This window comes from Schistocerca cancellata, chromosome 4, assembly GCF_023864275.1.
Source record: "Schistocerca cancellata isolate TAMUIC-IGC-003103 chromosome 4, iqSchCanc2.1, whole genome shotgun sequence".
Taxonomy (NCBI): domain Eukaryota; kingdom Metazoa; phylum Arthropoda; class Insecta; order Orthoptera; family Acrididae; genus Schistocerca; species Schistocerca cancellata.
In genome coordinates, this window is record NC_064629.1 from 511,389,966 (window position 1) to 511,411,588 (window position 21,623).

The 21,623-nt window shown below is 37.5% G+C and overlaps 1 protein-coding gene across 6 annotated transcripts in view; it reads left to right on the forward strand.

Annotated features, from left to right (window-relative positions):
* Positions 1–21,623, forward strand: part of LOC126183194 (solute carrier family 35 member E3-like) — a 174,130-nt gene that overhangs the window by 53,857 nt on the left and 98,650 nt on the right. For all 6 annotated transcript variants that reach the window (XR_007536703.1, XR_007536704.1, XM_049924945.1 and 3 more), the window contains exons 3-4: positions 21,191–21,343; positions 21,422–21,504. Coding sequence is in view for 4 of the 6 variants with exons in the window: in XM_049924945.1 (XP_049780902.1) it covers positions 21,191–21,343; positions 21,422–21,504 (236 nt within the window). In the remaining 2 variants the exon portion in view is untranslated. The remainder of the gene's footprint in view (positions 1–21,190; positions 21,344–21,421; positions 21,505–21,623) is intronic.

The window sequence follows — 21,623 nt, forward strand, 5'->3', positions numbered from 1 at the left end:
CTGGTACTTGTGGCCAAACTAACTTGATTCCTTGTTTCCAGAGGTATTTGACATTATATGTTGTGCGTTAACCACAACAGCTTGCAATTTTAGCACTATCTGACTGAAATATGTTTTTCTTAGTTGTAGGCTTGTTAAAAATTACAAATGAGCCTTCATATATATACTGATGGTTAATATATGTATTCCTTAGTTCCAGCCTGTCATTGGCATGCACGTTGTTTAATAAATTGTGTAGCTGTAATCTTGAGGTAACAATGACGAGTGGTCAAAGTAACCCCAAAACAGAGAAATTGTGCACATGAACTCAGAAACTGTAGTATAGTGACAGATATATATATGTGTGAATATATGTGAAGAAAAAACTAACCAGTAGTCTGTTTTGAGAATTAATTAAGTAACATAAATAATGTACTTGAACACTGATCACTTTGCAGTTGAATTATATCAGTGGATTTTGCACAACCTGATTTTAACACACCTTTTCATATACAAGTCACAACAGGTTCGCCAACTGTCGCACAAGAAAACTGGCACTAAATTTTGCAATTTAGCATTCATTGTTGGAACTTTGTCGCCAATCAGTATATGCTAAACACCCAACTGACAGCCAGCAGTCTATCAAAGTAAAAATTTTTGTGAAGATATTATTTTAAGTTGCATATAAAAGATTACACTATTGCAGCTTGCCGGCCGGTGTGGCCATGCGGTTCTAGGCGCTTCAGTTTGGAACCGCGTGACCGCTACGGTCGCAGGTTCGAATCCTGCCTCGGGCATGGATGTGTGTGATGTCCTTAGGTTAGTTAGGTTTAAGTAGTTCTAAGTTCTAGGGGACTGATGACCACAGATGTTAAGTCCCATAGTGCTCAGAGCCATTTGAACCATTATTGCAGCTTATTCGTGCAGAAATAATGTGGGAAAAGGAGGAGTTGTTATATATATTAAGACAGAACACAAGTTCAGAATCAGTGAAACAAGTAGATTTTGTAGTGATCAGCACATAGAAGTGTGTGCTTGTGAATTAATGTTGAAAAATAGTTCACTTTTAATTGTAACTGTATAAGATCCCATCTGGGAAATTTAAGCAACCTAGATTCCTTATCATGCTATATGTCAGACAGCAACAACCAGTTAATTCAGTGACTTCATTTTAGATTTGCTACTGGATTCTGATAAGAACAATGACCTGGAAACTTTATTTGGATCCTACAATATGGTATCAGTAATTAACTTTTCAAAACACAAGGATAAAGACAGTAGGATCCTAATTGATGATGTTTCCTTTGATGAAGCTCAAAGCAAGAAAATACCCTTTGATCCAATAAATAATGCTCTCTCAGATCATAATGCACAGTTAGTTAGGATAAATAACGTAGTACTCCTCAGTGGAAATCATTTGGAATAATTAATGGCTCGTGAACAAGTGTTTTTAAGAATAGCTTCTAAGAGATGATCTGGGATGAAATTTATAATGAATCAAATGCTAACATAAAGTTTAATCTGTCTCATGATAAATTTGTATCATTATTGGAAATAGCTTTCCACATAACCTACTCAGAGAGGACATTAAATAGCCATGTAAAAATCCATCCATCACTACAAGGATTAAAGTATCTTGTGAAAGGTAAAGGGAAATGTATCTGTTGACAAGAACAAGAAGAGATCCTGTACTAGCACACTACAGAACTACTCAAAATTACTAAGAAATGCTATTAAAAATCAGGGAACATGCACATAATGTCAGAAATCAGTAATTCTAATAACAGACTGAAGGCTGTATGGAATGAAGTGAAACAAGAGACAGGACAACCAGCCACAGAACAGGATAATATCACTATTGAACTGAATGGAATAGCCGTAAATGGCTATTCAAATGTAGCAAATATATTGAATGATTTTTCTACATATAGTAGAAAGTATAACGACAAACAATTCAAGAGAAAAATCACATTTTGAAAAAGTAACTCTCATAAAATTTATTCGTATAACTGTATCACCAACTTCTCCTTCTGAAATTAAGAAAATTATACATTCTCTCAAAAATAAATGCTTATCTGGTTTTGATTGTGAGTCCAATTGAATACTAATGATTTGTTCCCACATAAGAAACCGTGGTCTTATGTACGAGTAAAATACAGAATGCATCACTAACTCAAGGCATTTTACCAGAGACTCAAATATGCCATTGTTAAACACCACTTTAAGGAATTCGATAAGAGAGATGTAAATAACTATTGACCTGTTTCACTGCTGACATCATTCTGCAATGTTTTTGAGGTGATGATGTATTCTAGAATAGTATCTCACCATAGCAACAGCAGTGTTCTTAGCAAATCTTAGTTTGGCTTTCAGAAGGGATGCTGTATTGAAATGCCATTTACACGTTCACTCACCATATTTTACAAGCATTATATAATAAAATAACACTGGTTGTTATTTTCTATGACCTCTCCAAGGTATTTGATCATTTGAATCACAGTATTCTCCTAGATAAATTGACAGTTTATGGGATTGATGGTATGGTCACCCAATGGAAAATGTCATATCAGACAAAAAGAATGCAAAATGTTGTACTTAGTAATTCAAGCAATCTAGTTCAGGACATTATTCTGACTGGGGAGAAATCACATATGGGGTTCCACAAGGTTTAATCATAAGTCCACTGCTGTTCCTCAAATAGGTAAACAATATTCCAGCTACTACACAACAAGCAGAATTAGTTCTTTTTGCAGATGAACCTAGTGTTGTAATCAATCCAAGCACATGTACAGAAACAGAAGAAATAGTGAACAAAAAGTTCTTAATAATATCATTGGCTGGTTTTCTGTGAATGGTCTCACTCTCAATTTTAAAAAGACCCAACATATTCATTTCTGCACATCTAGAGGCACTACACCAATGATAATGATAATGATACATGCTGAGGAAATAATAAATAGGGCAGAAACTTCAAAATTCTTTGGTGTCCATATTGATGAGAATTTAAATTGGAAAAAAACACATTTGGAACTCCTAAACAACTTAGTTCAGCCACATTGTGCTTAGAATCATTGTAAATCTTCAGGAGAAACAAATCAGTAAGTTGACATATTTTGAATATTTTCATCCAATAATGTCATATGGAATAATGTTCTGGGGTAACTCATCTTTAAGAAAGAAAGTCTTCATTGGGTAAAAATGTGCTGTAAGAATAATATGTGCTGCTCATCTGCAATCATCTTGTAGACATCTGTTTAAGGAGTTGGGCATTCAGACAACTGCTTCACAGTATAATTATTCTCTCAAGAAGTTTCCTGTAAATTATCCACTGCATTTGAAAATGAACAATGAGGTACACAATTACAATACAGTCATTGCTCTTCATTAAGGTTGCCTTGAGCACAAGAAGAGACGCACAGCACTGCAACAAAAATTTTTAATCACTTACCTAGTGATAAAAAAATCTGACAGACAGCAAAGTGGAATTTGATAACAAATTGAGAATGTTTCTCACATGCAAAATGATTCATGGAACATGTAACTGACTGACAAACTAAATAACTGATTTTATTATCTAGTTCTTTCTAATGGAAATATGATCCTCTTTCATGTTCATGTTGAACTTGCTTTGAAGATACTTAACACTTTTGACAAACTGAGATCATTTTGTGTCAATGGATTAAATAGTTGGTGAAGTATGCTAATAATGTATGCTTCATTGAAACCAAGTACTTCTGAAGCAGTGACCTGTCTCCTTTCAGACAAGGCAAGTATACTGAGCTGCCTTTGTGGAGACAGCTTGGAAATGAGCGGTTATCATTTAGTATCAATATTCTTACATTATACGTTTAGAGAATTGTTTTAAACTTGTTCTGAGAGGTGACCTCAGTTTATATGGAAGCTTTCAGTTTATTTTATTTTAACAGGTGGTAGGAAGCTCTATGAACCATTTAGATCCTTGTATTTATTATTTGACCTCACATAATAGATGTTGCTATGAAAGTTTTAACATATTCTTACTATTCTGCCTCTGACCAACTAAAGTTCAAAGTTCTCCCTATTACCAGTGCATATTTACATGATTCATGGTATTTTTACAAAATTTGTAGAAACTTACAATTTTTATGCATAATATATTTTGTAGTGCATCAATGGTTGTGGGCTTCTGGAAAATTAGGTAGCAATACCTTGTGTCGGAAAACTGTTTTCCCATAATTGCAGTAGGCTCTTACGTGGTTAGACAAGTAGACTGTAAGTGATGAGTGTACAGGTTCTATACAGGAAAGATAGAGATCAGGGACAGTTCAGTGTGCTGTACCCATCCCACTTACCAACAGATTTGAGGTCCTGTCTCCATCTGCAATTATATCTGAGCCAATTTGACACACTTCACCTGTAGGGAACCCTGCTGTGTCATGTGCCGGGGAAGTACATGCAAAAGGGTAAAGGTCTGTTAATTGTTGGCAATTTATAGATATAGGGAATAATGGTAGCCCTTAGGCAAATGGCAGCAATGGGTAAAAATGATCACATTCTGCTGTCAATCTGTTTGCCTAGGGACCACATTTAATGTGTTAAATAAGCTGTTCTCACAATCATTGAGAGAGCAGGCCATAATCAGCTGCAGACTGTGGTGTATGTTGGGATGAACACTGCCTTTCATCAAGGCTCTGATATCATATTTGGATCATTCAAGTGTCTGAGAGAGAAAATTGAGAAGACCGGCCTTGCTCATGGAATTTTAATAGAGCTCACAATCTGTAGCATTGTCCCCAGATGTGATTGTGGCCTCCTTGTTCTGTGTTGAGGGTGTGGTTTTCTTGACTTGTGTCACAGGGCTGAGAACTGTTGGCTCCCTCTCAAATGTATGAGGGGCCTACTACACACCAGACACTGCTAGGTAGATGGCTGATGGTGTGTGAGATGTACACTAGCATTTTTTTAGAGACTCTTAAAATCCTAGTGATCAACTTCTGAAGCATTTGCAGCATAGTCACAGAGTTTGAAGTTTGAAATGCTCTTAAAAAGCAATGTAGCCCATGTTATACTAGGTACTGAAAGCTGACTAAAACTCATAATTGACAGGAGTAATATATATTGGCTTTAAACTATGTGTATGTCAAAAGGACAGGTTAATGGGAAGTGGAGTGGTGTATTAATCACAGTAAAAGGTAAAATGAAGGTAAAGTCTGTGATGCTCAACTTGTGAATGAGCTTCAGGCCTGACACAGGTAGAGTGCAGGCTTTCATAGGAGGGGGAGGGTTGTGAGTCCATTGCTCCAGCTGCCTTTTACCTGCAGAAAAGATATCCTTTTCTCAATTTGATAGCAGGCTGAGTGGACCTGGGACCATCCTGGAGAAACTGGACTAAGGAAAATTCCCCTCTCTGACGTGGGATTGAATGCCGACCTCCAGGGGTGGAGGCGAGCACTCTATGCTGTAGACCACCATGCCCACCATTCATCACAGTAGACAATAAATTTGAAGCCATGAAAGTGGAAATTAAAGCTGCATGTGAGATTGATTGGGAATGCTCAGTATCAGGGATGAGCATAAACTTAAACTGGAATTGAGTCCTTCTTACTGACATAAGACCATACCTCAGATGTAACTAAAAACTTTAGAGAAATCCCCAGCTCACTATTATGTATGTTCTGCAGCCATACTGTCATTATGGGAGAGACTTTAATTATCAAATAATCATTTCTGGTAATTACAGTTTTGTATGTGGTAGGTATGATATGATGTCCTCTGAAACAAAAGTAATTTTTCTGAAAACTGAATATAACAGATAATTTGGAAGAGCACACATGATGGAAATATATTAGGTCTAATGACAAAAGATAGACTTGACCTCTTTGAATTTGTTTCACACACAGGAGAATTTCACAGAAATGCAGAAAAATCTGAAATGACACACTTAAAAGATAGACAAGGTCTATCCCTTGAGAGCCTACTTACTAAGTTTCAAGAACCAGTATTAAGTGTGCAATGCATGAATGTATTACAGCCTCCACAAATCATTCCCAAGGGATTGTGAAAGTGGGATTTAAATAATTACTGTGTGCACAGAAGCATTTCAGTAATCATTCTTTCTGTGCTACATACACAAATTGAATGAGAACAAACCATAATTTTTGTACAATGGGAACTAGTCTCTGCCATCTACTTCACAGTGGTTTTCAGTTATGGATGTAGGTGTACAATATGGATTTTACTCATTTGTTATGTGTTATCAGAAACTGACTGATTATTTCTTTTTCTGTGTTCACATTTAAATAAACATAGCATTCATAGCATCTGTCATGTATTATTTTAGCATAGTATCATTATTAAGATCAGTTAAAGCACTCCATCTTCAGGCCACAAGTGGCCCATCGAAACCATCCAACCACCATGTCATCCTCAGCTGAGGATGCGGATAGGAGGGATGTGTGGTCAGCACACCGCTCTCCCGGGGTCATTATGATGGTTTACTTTACCAGAGTTGCTACTATTCAGTCGAGTAGCTCCTCAATTAGCATTACGAGGCTGAGTGCTCCCCAAAAAGTGGCAACAGTGCATGGCAGCCCAGATGGTCACACATCGAAGTGCCAGCCATGCCCAACAGCATTTCACTTCAGTGATCTGACGGGAACCGGTGTAACCACTGAAGCAAGGCCATTGCTATTAAAGTCGGTTGGATGGCTTTAAATCAAAGATAAAACAGCAAAAAACAATGCTTACTTAAAAATATTTATTTTTGTGTGGCTCATAATAATGACTATAATTGCCTGAAACACAAGTAGTTTAATGACTATAATTGCCTGAAACACAAGTAGTTCAATTCAACATTACCAGAAATTTTTTTTTCATTCATTTTAAGTATCAAATAATATTCTTGTAGCTGAGTTGCAGAGAACAGAAGCTCCACCACTTCAAGTTTTTTAACTATCTTAGATTACCTGTCAAAGGAATACTCTCACTGTGGTGGCAGTAGCAGCAATATACAACAGAACAATGGACATTAACTTGCTGAAAACTTTAATAACATTGTGTGAAAAACCATGATCATAATGACAATGGGGAGATAAGATGGATTGGAAGGAAACAGAGAAAATTCCATGGAGCAGAAATAGAAAGAGGAAGTAAGGCATGGAATTTGGGAAGAAAGCTTAGTGTTAATGGTTCATAATCTGGAAAACAAAAATACGGGAAACTCAATGAGGTGAGTTAATTCGGGGTCATCATTGTCATAAATCTTGCATATTTGTTACTACTGTCATTCTTCACATGTTGCAAAACATGAGTAACTACCAAAATCTAACTAGTTCAGATCGTATTTGCATAAACCTGTTGAAATACACACACAACTCACTACTAAATGCAATCAACAAATATTCATAACAAAAATCACAACTTTGTATGGCACATGTGCAAGATGGTAGCTGAACTTGGGTGTTTTGAACTTTGATCACTTGAAATTGTTTTCTAAATCACCCATCGTAGAATTATTACAAACACGTCCAGGATGAAGTATTTGTCAACATAGACATGTAATGTGGAGAATCTGCCAGTACTTATAATTGACTAATAGTGAGTCTTACAGCTGTAAAACATTTTTGATGGTGCTGATCCATAGGCATAAAGTAGTTTTGAAAGAATAAACCACCATCTGACAATATATTATTCTTCTATACAATCTAAATTTCGGCTTTCATGCCATTATTGCGTACACTTAGACCATTAACATCATTATGTTGTGCACTGTACAGGATGACTAATACACGCATACAAATGTGTTGAACTATGTATTTGTCATCCTACACAGTGAACAACAAAATGATGTTTGTGGTCTAAACTTTCTACTCAACAGTGGCGATGAAGCTGAAATCTAGATTGTACATAAGAAAAATACAGTATTATACAGTCAGATAGCAGTGTGTTCTTACAGCTGTGCTTTCCCAAGAAGAAAAGTCTTCAGGGAAGTGCTACTCTATTTTCCTAGGGTTACTGCCAATGTAAACTAAGATGCTACTTTCCACTACTAACAGCTTATAAAGTAGGGGCATGATGAGAATTTTATATTCACAATTTTCATGGCTCCACATGCACTTCCTCTTCATGGGAGTTGTATTCTACATTGTTTGTGGGTCATGATTTCTCACATGCTGATGATATTTTCACAGGATGCGTAAAGGAATGGTTTTGCTGCCATCCCATCAAGCCATGGTAAACCAAAGGACGACTATTAATAACACAGAAATGATCAAAATATCACTTTACCAACTACATAAGAATGATTGTGGGATTCATAGTGAACTATTGACTTATTTGAGATTCCTGAAACAGTTAAACTTTTTGTGCTGTTTCATTGAGATGGTTAACTGCTTAAGGCAAAAAACAAATTTAAAAATTCTTATCTGCTCTGGATGATTTAGGTTTTCCATGGCTTTCCCAGTCCACTTGAAGTGAATTTTAGGATGAATGGTTAAGTGAGATTTGCTTTCTATTGCTGTCCAACTGAGATTCAGGTATTGGGTGAGCATTATCTGATGGTGGTAGTGATGGCATCCATCCAGTTAGAATAATAATTGTGAGACTGAGTGGAAAATACAGTCTTAAGTATTTAACTGAGACTCCCTGTGTACAAGTTTCAGCTGTTTGTGTATTCTCTTAATTCTACATAATTTGACAGTTTTGAATATTAATATCTCAATAATGTATTCCTTCACTTTCCCCTCCCACAGATTTACTCAGTCAAGAATTGGAAATGCTACCTGCAATAAGAAGTAGTCAGAATCATGCTATACCAGAACTACATTGTGTTACACTGAAGAATTAATAAAATTATTGTCATTATATTCCAGGGACCAAAATGCAGAGAACCCATTCAAAAGATCAAATCATGTATGGGTTTCTTAACAACATACACCACTCTGTACCTCCTCTTCCCCCTTACATTCACTATAGGATTGTAAGCAGTGCTTGTGTAGTGATTTTGTCATCAAAAATAATGACAAAAGAATGACACTATATTTTTTTTTTAAACAGACCGTTTATATACAGTTTTATAGCTTTATTCATAATGAGAGCAAATGCAAGAAACAAGAAGAAGCAAGAAAAATCATGAAAATATTCCTAAATTTATACTATCTGCATCAGCAGTATTTTTGAGAATAAGAGTACAAATGCATAAATATGTATTTTATTATTATGGAGAGAGTTTTTGTAACATAACACATTGTGTCTGACAAAAGTCACATTTCAGTACAGTTGAGAAGCTGTAGATAAGAAGTTCTTCTCAACTTTTATAAACGATTTATTGCAGCAAAATAGCCATTATAGTTATACATTAGATTACAATCATTTGAGAGTGAATTACAAGGATGTACTGAGTGTCTGCATAATTCTTAGTAGATTACATTCAGTGCAGGTATTATAACAGATTATCATTTGAACCATTTATTGCATAGTCTCTAATTGATCTGGTCCTCTTGTTGCATGTTTCTATATGGTATCTCTCACAAGACTGTCCACATAGTGTACACTTGCAAAGGTTTGACGGTTCGTGGTATGTTGTATTTGCACAAATTTCATGGTGGAATCCGTGTACTGTGAGTCTTGTAATTACATTTCTCATCTCAAAATTTGCTGCTGTCAAAGTGCGGTCGATCATGGCCCCGGATCCATAGAATTCCGTTGGTACTTCCTCTCTTTTCTTGAGTAGTAATCTTAGTAGGTTCTCCGATGCTGATGTGTTGGGAAGTAAGAACATTGTCCTTAGATCCTCGATGAGGAAAGATTCTCGGGCGAGAAGGTAGACTAATCTTGATCTTGTGGTTTTTGCTACCCCTAATGCTCTTTTGATATAGGTTGCTTTTACTCTTTCCAATGTTTCTAAGTTCTTTTCATTTAGGTGTATCCATATGATTTCTATCCCATAAGCCAGTATCAGTATTATTTTTGCTTTGAAGAGTGCCATAGCTGTGTCTAGATTTAGTGTTCTGATGGAACTTATTTCGTTTATCGCTCTGATGGCCTGTGTCGCTTTCTCTGTTGTGTGTTTAGTGAAGCACTTTGCGGACGGCTGGAGTGTTATCCCTAGATATTTGTAATCTTTTGTGATAGATATTTGCTTTCCTTGTAGTGCAATTCTTGTCGTTTTTGGGATTTGCCCGCCTGGTCTGAATACCATCATTTCCATTTTGTCGGTGTTGATTACAAACTTGTGTGTTCTGCACCATTTTTCCACGTCTTCTATAGTCTCCTGTAGTTTCTTTAAGTTTTTTGAGCCTATCACGATGTCGTCCGCGTAGGCATATGCTTCGACATCTTCGTCATGAGCGATTTCCATAATGTCCTTTGCTGCCAGAATGAACAGGAGCGGGCTTAGTGGGTCTCCTTGGAGTACTCCGTTTGTTTGCCTTATTGGTTCAGACAGGTCAAGGTTGTCAGAGATCCTTATCTCATTCCATTCATTTATGGAGTTTATAATCCTCGTCCAGACGCTGTCTCTTCCCAGGGTTTCGTCGAGCATCCTTTTTACTAATGATCGGTCGAGGAGGTCAAAGGCCTTTGTGAAATCTATGAATACAGCATAATATTTTTGCTTCTTATTGATGGTTTCCCATATGTTTTTTAAAAGCAGCTCCACTGCTGTGATAGTGGATCTTTTTTCCCTGAACCCGAATTGAGATTCTGGGAGGTGGTCTTCCAAAGTGTGTCTTATTCTTCCTGTGATTAGTTTTGTGAATACCTTAAAAGGGTTGTTTTCCAAGGCTATTCCTCTGTATTTGTTTGTGTCCTTTGGGTCGCCCTTCCCTTTGTACATTACCCTTACTATTGATTTTCTCCACTGGCCTGGGATTTTTGCTGTTTCAATGCATTTGTTATAAAGTTTTGTCCAGGTTGGTGCTAGCAGATGGGCTGTGTCTTTAAGGTATTCATTGTAAAGCATGTCCGGTCCCACTGCTTTCTTCCTTTTTGTTGATTCAATGATGTTTCGGACCTCATTCGGAGTGAGTGGGGACCAGGCTGCCATCTCTTGTGGTGTGAGCTCTTGACTTGCTACCTGTGCTCCTTCTCTACCATCTTTGTTGAGAATGTCTTTGAAATGTCTTGTCCATTCTTCCATGCTTATATAGTGTGACTGTGCCTACTTTTGGGGGCAGATTGCAATGAATGGGTCTCTCCTGGCTTCTTCAGCTAGTCTTCTTCCCTCTTCTAACCTGTGTGCCATTCTCTTCTCCCTTGTTAGTGTTTTGTAGGATCTTCTTTTCTCAGCATATGTTTGTAGTAGTGAGTGATTATCTGTGTCCGTTTTTAGTCGGTGTAAAGCTTGGAGTACTTCTTTTCTTTGCTGATAACACTCTTGATCGAACCATGGTTTAGCTCTTCTCACTTTCCTGGGGGTAGTTGCTTGCTTTAAGAGTTTCTCCAGTTCAAGTGCTGCTTCCTCTACTTTTGAGTTGTCGATTAAGGACTCAATTTGTTCTATCTGGTCGTGGTATTCTTCCACTTTCCTTGGATCCAGTCTGCTTGAGAGCAGTCTCTTCTCTTGGTTCTCTCTTGCCTTCCAATCACTTTGTATGATTATGTTCATCGGGATGTGTTTTCTTATAGGCGAGTGGTTTGCATTCCAAAGTGGGCTTATGTCCCCTTTTATGTTTCCTCTTATGAGGGCGATATCAATAGCACTTTTGCCATTATGGCAGAAGTACGTAGGGACATTTGTGTCGTTTAGCAGGATGAGGCCTTCTTCTTGTAGTGATTCGATTACTAATTTTGTTTTGTGATTCTGTACATCCAACCGACAGTTTAAATCCCCTGCGATAAGTAAAGGGATGTCTTTCTTGCTCCGTCTTATTTGTTGGCCCAGTTCATCGATTATGTCTGTGACCGATTCGCTTGGCTGGAAGTAGGTTGCTAATATTGTGATGTGTTTTACTTGTATTAGAATGGAGTGATTTAGTTCTGTTGTCGCTATAATTGGTGTTATCCACGGTTTCAGTAGGACTGTTATTCCCCCTTGGGGTCACCCCCTTTCTCCTTGCTTTGCCAGCATATTTATGCTATAGAATTTAGGGTGTTGCCAATGATCTGTGAGAAAAGTTTCTGTGAATATTGCTACGTCATAACCTTTGAGAAAGTCTGTTGGCACTATGCATGCTGCGTTTTTCAATCCTTCTACATTCCATAACATTATCTTCATGTTTTTTCTCCCTTCATTTTCTCCTGGTTTTGTCGTCTCCAGGTACATCTGGTTTTGACACTCTAGTACTGGTGTGCTTCTCAGATTGTCTGCTATGTTGTGGCATTGCTGGTCTTGGGCCAGTGAAAATCCTGAGTTTCCTTCGATGACAGCCTCTTGTAGGTTGGCCGGTTTCCGGCTTCATTATATAGGAAGTCCTGATCCCTGATAGGTTTCTTTTTTCTTTCTCCCCTCCCATATCTTATCTGTTGGGTCTCTGACGACCTTACTTCTTTTCCTGTTGTTTGCGTTATCTGTTCCTCTTTTGGGGTGGGGGTAGTCGGTCCTCTTCTGTTGCTGATGATGTTGCTTCTTTTTCCTCTATCAGGCATGGTGAGGTTTGTGGGTCTGCTTCTGTTGGTGATGGGGTTGTTTCTTTTTCTTTTATGTGGCACAGTGGAGACTTTCCTGCCTCTTTCTTCATTGGTAGTATTATGGGTGTGTGTGTCTGCCCTTGTAGTTTGTCAAAATTTTTCCAAAATTTCTTTGCACAGAATAGTTTTTCCGCAGTTGTTTCTGTGTAAACCATGCCTTGTGAAATGCTCTCTTTGTGAGCTTGTTGCATTTATGAAAGTCACATTTGGGAAGCTGCCACATATCTTCCTAAATATCCTATTTGTTCTGGTAATTTCTTTATTTACGCAGGACTCGACCATCAAGTCGTGTCTTTGAGGAATGCTTAGCACATATACTTCATAATGAGTAGCTTTCCCTAGAGTTTCCCTCAGTACTCTTCTTGCATTGATACTTTCGTTTCTATAAATGACATTTCCTCCACCTATAATGACACATTTCGCACCTTTTCTTACGGATGTTTCCCAGGATTTCAACACTTCACTTAATGGCATGCCTGGCTTGGTGATTCCGCTTACTTTTAGTTTGTTTTGCATATTGGCCATTTTTTTCTGCTAAGCCTCTTCCGTGGCTGTTCTGAGAAGATGTATACATCACTTTTATTTCTATTATTCTCACTTGTCTCATACACATGATCCTTACTTTTAGTTCCCTGTTTGATCGAGACTTCACTGGTGTCAGGAGGCTCAACTTTATTCGTTGTTTTCAGATCGTGATGATTTTTACACTGTTTCACATGCCAGGTTATTTTATGCCTAGTACTCTGCTCGATTTCCACTTCTTGTTTTTGTTAACGATCCCAATTTACCTCTTGTTTCACACGCCAGCTTTTTATAGGACTAGCAAATGACTCATTTTTCACTTTTTGTTTTTGTTTTAGTTCCCTGATCGATTTTTCTAGGTTCTTTGTATACTCTTTAGCTTGCAGTAGATCCTGATCTAGAGTTTGTACGATGTTTTCTTCCTGCATATTTGCTTGTTTTAATAAACACATTGATCGTAAACAACAACTGATTACTCGACAGTCACAAATCGTGCTTACCTTTTGAAGTACGTCCTGTTCTTGTGTATAGCCAGCGTTTCCTTCCTGTGCATTTTCTTGTTTTGATAAACACGTCGGTTGAAAACAACAGTAGCTAATTTCCCCCTTCTTCTCAACTTTTGTAACAACATTTCTTTGTTATAATATTACCTTGTCTTCTGAATTCTCACATGAAAATATAGAAGAATCGCAACTCTCAAAGGGCTTACCATAATGTCACTCTTACCAACTGCATGGAACTGTCTCTTGAGTGGGTAATCAACAGGTGTATTATTCTGATGGTATAAACTAGAAATTTTTTCTGATGGCTGATGCAGTTATTCGTTGAACTTGAGAAAACATGACTTGAAGGTGAAACACTGTCTCATCTGTACATGAGATAATATAGACAGCTGCTCTACTATTGTGTATCTTCCTTAATAGTGGATATTTTAGATTTGTATACATCTTCAACAATTTCATCCACAAAGTGATGTGTCTCAGGGTAGTATGTTAAGGTTACCCTTCCTGCGATTGTTTGTGTATCATCCACATGAAAGTCGAAGTTGAAGTGTCACCTAGATATGGACAACTTTCAGTTTTCTGTTGGTTTGACAGTTGTACAACTATATCCCATCAAGTACAGCTTATGTGTAGAGTGCTGGATATATGGGTCAGATTATGGATTTTACATTTTTTTATGGAGAATACTGTGAGTACCAGTTACACTCATTGCCAAATTGTTGTTCATCTAGTTGATTTGTACCAGAGAGGAAACTTCTCTAACTTTGAAAAGATTTAGAGAGATACTTGAACCTTACACAAAGTGAGAGAATTCCTTGGCTATCTCATTTGGTAAATCTCAAAACAAGACCACTAAAATCACTTTATAGGGTGTCCATAATAAAAGTTCCAGTTTCAAAACACTTGAACAACATGTTATTGTCACAAGAAGAAATCACAAAAAACAACAAATAAATAAATAAAATGCAATAAAAATAATAAATAAATAAAAATTTGACCACTTGATTGCACTGTAAGCATCAGAATATGCACACCAACAGATGCACAGTATATGATTGTATCTCAATTTACATCTGAGATGCCCAACATGACTTCCTCCATGAAGGATCACATGCTGCTGGTAAAGCTCTTTTACAAGAACAGTGACTGTGTGATTGTAGTCCTACAGAAGTTTGAGACACTAATAGATATGAGAAAAGGCATTGGTCCAATGTCTCCTAAGGGTGTGGAGAAAGCGATTACAAAATTTGAAAAGGCAGGTTCTTTAGAAGTGCAGTGTGGCATAGAGAGGAAAGCAGTTGATCCAACATCTGTCAAAGATGTAGCTACAGCACTGCAGGAGGGGACAAGTGGTGGTGTGCAAACATGAAGTGTGCAGAAAACTGCCAGGATGTTGGACATGCCTGTGAGTATGGTGCATAAAATCCTATGAAACATCCTGCATTTCTGTACATACAAAATTATCCATGTTCAGGAGTTGCTTTCTGCTGACATGCCAGCAAGACAAACATTCACTGTTGAATTTCTTCCTCACGAGGCAGTGGACAATGAATGACCATGGAATATTGTGTGGATAGACAAAGCCCATTTCCATCTCCAAGTACATATCAGTATGCAAAATTGCAGAGTATAGGCAATGGAAACGTTAAACATTATGAGAATCTGTTGTGCATCAATATCATTTCAAGCCTCCAACTGTGTAGATGTGCTGTTAGGATCATTTTTATGCAAGATGTCACTCGTCTGCACATTGCACAGCCAGTGAAGTGGCTGCTGCACAGGCGTTTTGGGAATTCTAAAATTATCAGCTGTCATTTCCCTACAGGCTGGCTGTCCAGGTCACCTTATCTAATCCATGTGACTCCTAGCTGTGGTGTTATGTGAAAGATGTTGTGTTCCATGCTGCAGTTATGAACATAGCTGAAATGAAGGCACATATTGCAGAACAGATTCTAAATGTGACCCACAAGACACTCTGATCTGTTGCAGAACATGCTGTTTCTTGATTTCAGGTTGTGGCAGAAAACAGTGGACAGCATATCGAACATGTCATGAACGAGTCTCATAAAAGTTAGAAAGTGATGTCTTTTGCTTTTTATGCAGTTTTTTGCCCTAGGACAATTAAAACTGATGTAATTTTGCTTTTTATGTGATTTTTGGCCTCAGGACAATTAAAAAGTGATTTTCTCATCTGATATGGTACAACCTTGCCATGGTGGATGGGCTTATCTAACTGACAGTGCCACAACTCTTGACTACCAAACTTGTGCAGTCATGCACATTGAACAGTGTGGATGGTGTAATATGCAGCTCAAACCATAGCCATCATATTGTGATTCAATGGTCATTTTTAGCCAACCCCATTTATGTTTTGATGCTTACAGCACCATCTGTTCGTAAGATTACTGTTATTTTTTCCCCATGAAGTTCCCCTCTGTGTCAACAATATGCTGTCTAAATCTGACATCATTCTGAACAGTGGTTCTCTTTCTACAGCTTTTTGAAACTGGAGCATTAATTATGGACACCCGGTACTTATAGATGGAACTGTGTAAACGTTAGTGGAAAGACTTCAGTGGAATAAAAATGATGAAAAATGGAAGGAGTAAAACACACATACACAGAGAGAGAGAGAGAGGGGGGGGGGGTAGGTGGGGGGTAGGAGGGGAGTGAGAGAGGGAGGGGAGGAGGGAGGGAGGGAACAGAGAAAGAGGGAGACTGCAGATAGAGCAGAGTGGATGTAGATTAATGGAATGAAGTGGGAGGCACGGGGACAGAGGTGGACTTTGGTTTGGGACAGGGGAAAATCGAGATTGAAAGCAGGATTGTGTGATCAGAGGGTGTTTTGTAAGAATAGTTCCTATCAATATCATTCAGAGAAACTGGTGTAGGCAGGAGGAATCTACATTGCACAGGTTGTGAAGCAATTGTTGAAGTCCAGCATATTCTGCTCAGCAACTAGGTGGTCAACTGTGCTCTTGGGCACAGTTGGGTGGTGGCTACTAGTTCAAGTGGGTAGCTGATTGGTACTCATGCCTATGTGAAAGGCTGTGCAGAAGTCAAAGCAGATTTGGCTTATGACATAACTACTTTCACAACCTCTGATGAGGTGGAATATGCCTGCTGTAGTACAGGAAAAGATGTGCTCAGTGGGTCCATAGGACAGGCATCCAAATGGGATTTTCATAGGGATATGAAGTGTATTTCAATATGTTGTAAGTAGCCAAGGCACAAGGATGGACCAAGATATTTCATAGTTTGGTTAGGTGGTGGAATACAACTTTGGGGGAGGTAGGAAGAATTTTTCATAGGATGTGCATCATTTGAGGGCACTTGTAAGAGGACATGGTCAAGTGATGGTATTGGGTGATGATAAAGGGTGCTCCTTACCACAGGTCTATGGAGTTCATTGGGGAATTGCAGGAACATTTATATATGGCATGAGAGATCAATTTCTGGACTAAGGTTGGTGGATAGTGCATGGCTGTGAAACTCCAAGGGTGGTGCCTGTCTGTATAGGTCCTATTAAGGCCTTCAGCTTAATGGGCAAAGGATTGCTTGTCACTGCACATGCCACTATCTGTGGGTGGCTACTCTTTATGGGACATATGTTTTAGAGTGAAATGATTGGCAGCTATCAATGTGGAGATACTCTTCTTGGTCAGTGGGGCTTATATGGATGGATGTTTTTATGGAACCAATGGAGAGAAGATAGCAAGCGTTAAGAGAGTTGGCATGCCATGCTGAAGAGGACCATGTGAAATGGATAGGTGAGAAGGTTTTAAGGCTATGGAGGAATGAGGACAATGTATCTTGGTCCTTAGTCCAGATCATGAAGATATCATCAATAAATGTAGCCAGACAAATGGTTTAAGGTCTTGGATGACTTGGAAAGTTTACTCCAGACTGCATGTGAACAGGTTGGGATATAAGGGTACTATGCCGGCATCAATTTGTTGTACATCTTCCCATTTAAGAAGAAGTTGTTGTGGATAAGTACATGGTTTCAATAAGCATCTCCACTGTTTCAGAAGATGACTGCATGAAAACTACAAAACATAAAGAAAATAGACACATGTCAGTGGATAGAGGATTACAGATGCTCAATGTGGGCACTGTTTATGATGCGTAAACTTTGGTATATGTATGCACAGCATTGAAGTCACTGACATGGGTTATATAGGAAGGCACAACAGCAGCCCACTTTAGAAATACTGTTTGGAAGTACTGTTCTACTTAGATGACTGAAACCTTAAGTACACATTGACAACATGTCTGTGTACAAAAGTAGAGTGCAATCTTATGATATGAATCACAAGTTTTTCTGCTAGAAATTTTTACATATGATGGTGAAAGTAACGGTTACTATTTTGTAATTAATCAGTATGTAGTTTTTCTCCTGTTGATAGTATGTTACTGTTTGTAGTCTACTTTTCTCCAAATAATATCCTGAACATCCCAAAAAATTCAGATTTATAGCTCAGATAGTTTTTTGTAAATAAAATAAATTTGTCTGAAAATACAGTTGTTGGGAAATTCAATTCAAAGTTCATATCTATGCTTGACCTCTGTTGCCCCTACTGCATTACAGATGCATATTCCTCTTGTTTTAGATATTCCTCATCCTCTCTCTTCCTTTTTTTGTTTCTCCTAATTGTTCTGGCCTCTTTAGTTGTCTCAGGTTTCTACTTTTCATCTTTGACCATTGTCATGGTGTCAGTTACCACCAGTTATTATCTCATACTGAGCCCAAGACATATGCTTAGCAACTGCAAAACTCTACACCTGCTTAGTGTCCTATAATTAAAATGTATTAGAGCATGTAACAAACCAACTCTCATTGTGTTGAAGCCAACAAACACTGTTTTCAGCAGACATTCCAGTATCAAATAGTTAAAACAGTCATTCACATTTTGTCTCTTCCCATGTCAGCACCATGACTGTAATTTATTATGGCATAGGTCCTTGTCATGTGCTTAATTACTTGCAATACTGCAAATGGCAGTTGCAAGTACTTTTATGTATCCACACTATGAGTCTATAGTAGTGTCACAAAGCCCATGCTGTGGACTGTCATCTGCAGGAGCACTGCAGAAGAAGGTAGTCAAAACTGCTTTCCTTATGGCTCATGTGGCACCTTGATTTTGTCTTATAGCTAAATCATTATAGAGCTTCAGTCTGTATCATCAGGACTGCCCCAGAGAAGTGTGACAGGAATGATATTATTTTCTATATACATAAATGATCTGGTGGACAGGGTGAGCAGCAATCTGTAGCTCTTTGTTGATGATGCTGTGGTATACAGGGAGGTGTCATTGTTCAGTGACTGTAAGAGGATACAAGATGACTTAAATAAAATTTGTAGTTGATGTGATGAATGGCAGCTAGCTTTAAATGTAGGAAAATGTAAGTTAATGCAGATGAGTAGGAAAAACAAACCCGTAATGTTGGAATACAGCATTAGTAGTGTGCTGCTTGACGGAGTCATGTCAATTAAATATTTAGGCTTAACATTGAAAACTTATATGAAATCGAACAAGTAAGTAAGGATTGTAGTAAGAAAGGCGAATGGTTGATTTCAGTTTATTGGGAAGTGTGGTTCATCTGTAATGTAGACAGGATGTAGGACACTAGTGCAACACATTCTTGAATACTACTCAGTGTTTGGGAACCACATCAAGTTGGACTGAATGAAGGCATGAAAGCAATTCAGAGGTGGGCTACTAGATTTGTTACTGGTATGTTCAAACACACACAAGTATTACAGAAATGCTTTGGAGACTCGAGTGGGAATCCCTGGAGAAAAGACGAGGTTCTTCTCAAAGAACATCACTGAAAAAATTTAGGGAACCAATATTTGAAACTGATTGTGGAATGATTCTACTGCTTCCAAAGTACATTTTTGTAAGGACCACAGAGACAAGGCAAGATAAGAGAAATTAGGGCTTTTACAGAGGCATATAGATAGTCATCACTCTATTTGAGAATGGAACAGGAAAGAAAATGACCCTCCACCAAGCACCATATGGTGGCTTGTGGAGTATGTATGTAGATGTAGATGCAGATGAAGATTTAGGTTTAGATTTGGATTGTCCACTTCTTCCCTTGTGAGATGACCACAACCACCTATATGTTAGTCATCAGACAGCTTTTGCCCCTCTCATATCCCTTACCAGTTTATGTGTGTGTGTGTGTGTGTGTGTGTGTGTGTGTGTGTGTGTGTGTGTGTGTTTACAGTTTTTTCATAAGGTATATTTTGCAACACATTTGCAGACTCTTTTGAATCTCCATCTCCAATTTACTTCACATGCCATATGAACATTTGACATGTGAAAGGAGCAGAAAAATGGTCATGGCTACACTTTGGGAGATCTTTAAATTTGTTTTCAAACCACTTCCTTATATCCAATTCAGTTCTTTTAACTACCTTTTGCTGTTAGACTTTGATTTCAAAAAAGTTTCTGTTACCTAAAAAAATTATTAACTGTAGGAGAACCTGTAAATGTGGCTTTTCAGACTTTTACTCAACAGCATTTTGCCTTTAAAACTACTTCTTTATCAAAATCTGCATTTGTTCTGATAGAAAGCATTTTTCTTTGATATTTCTGTTGTTTTTATGAATTTGGTATTTAATTTGTGGGAATTATTTGATTTTTTTTATATTATTGACCAAATTTCTCATAGGTTTTTGATCGTGAAATTTCAGCATTTATGATTTCATTGACTGTTGCTTTGATTCTTGTGTGGAGTAGTGAGTGCAGACAATTATATGAAGCTGAATTTGTAGTCTCTAAGTACGGCAGTTTACCTGGTAGACGTTTTTATGTTGTCCATTCTGTTATGTGCGTATTCATATGATGTTATCCTAGCCAATTTTGGGTAACTTCTGTCTACAGTCTTTCAAACTGGTACTATGCACATGCTGGTGAAATCCTTGATTCATTCGTGCTTTGTAATGTTGTCCACATTAATCAATTTCATAGCTGTCATCATACATTTGCATACTGTATGACATATAAGAACATTGTTGCATGTAAAATGTATGTGCAGCAGCAAATTTTCAGTTTTGTAAAAAAATTTATTAGTGTTTCCTTTCCTTAGAAACAATAGTCAATAGCACAAAATGTGCAGATTATTAATTTCAAAACTTTTGTGCAAGTATTATTCAGATAAGATAAGAAACTTCAGTAATCTAACTTTTAGTAGTAGTAAATATCATGTTAATGCTCACAGAACTTTCTTATACTGTCACCTTCCTTGTTTTTTATATATATATATATATATATATATATATATATATATATATATATATATATATATATATATATATATAAAAGAAAGCCAAAAGGAAAATGACCCACTGTCCTCTAGTTTGTTTCACTCCAGAACAAGTGAAGTGCCTTTCCTTATCAGTAGTTTGTTAAAATTGTCAGAAGCTGTTGTATGGTTTATTTTCAAACTATTTTAGTAGCATTATAAACTAACTTCTCTATTTGCAAATGCAAATAAATAAATTTATGATATCCATGACAGTAATCCTTAATGTGTGTCTATATGAGTGTTCTGTATTGTTTTTCAAGCTTGTCAGTAAAAAGCAGCAGGACTTGCAAGTGGATCCTATGCAACTTCTGTACTACCAAGCTCCAATATCATCATTGATACTACTTATACTTTTACCATTCATTGAACCAGTAGTGTTCACAATATCCCACAACTGGAGAACTGCAGATGTTGTAAGTATTTGTAATTCTGCAGTTGCACACTATTTTTTGAATGCTATATTTCTAATTGTTTATTTTTCACTTTTGCAGTGCATGATACTTGCATCATGTTTCATTGCCTTTTTTGTAAACATCTCAATATACTGGATCATTGGAAACACTTCGCCACTGACGTATCCTTTATAGAAGTGTATTATACATTTGCTTAAAACTATGTTGTTTTTCATTGGCTTCCTTTCCTTCTAATGGCATGAGAGTTTCCATATTTTACTTGCCTGAAATTATGGGGATC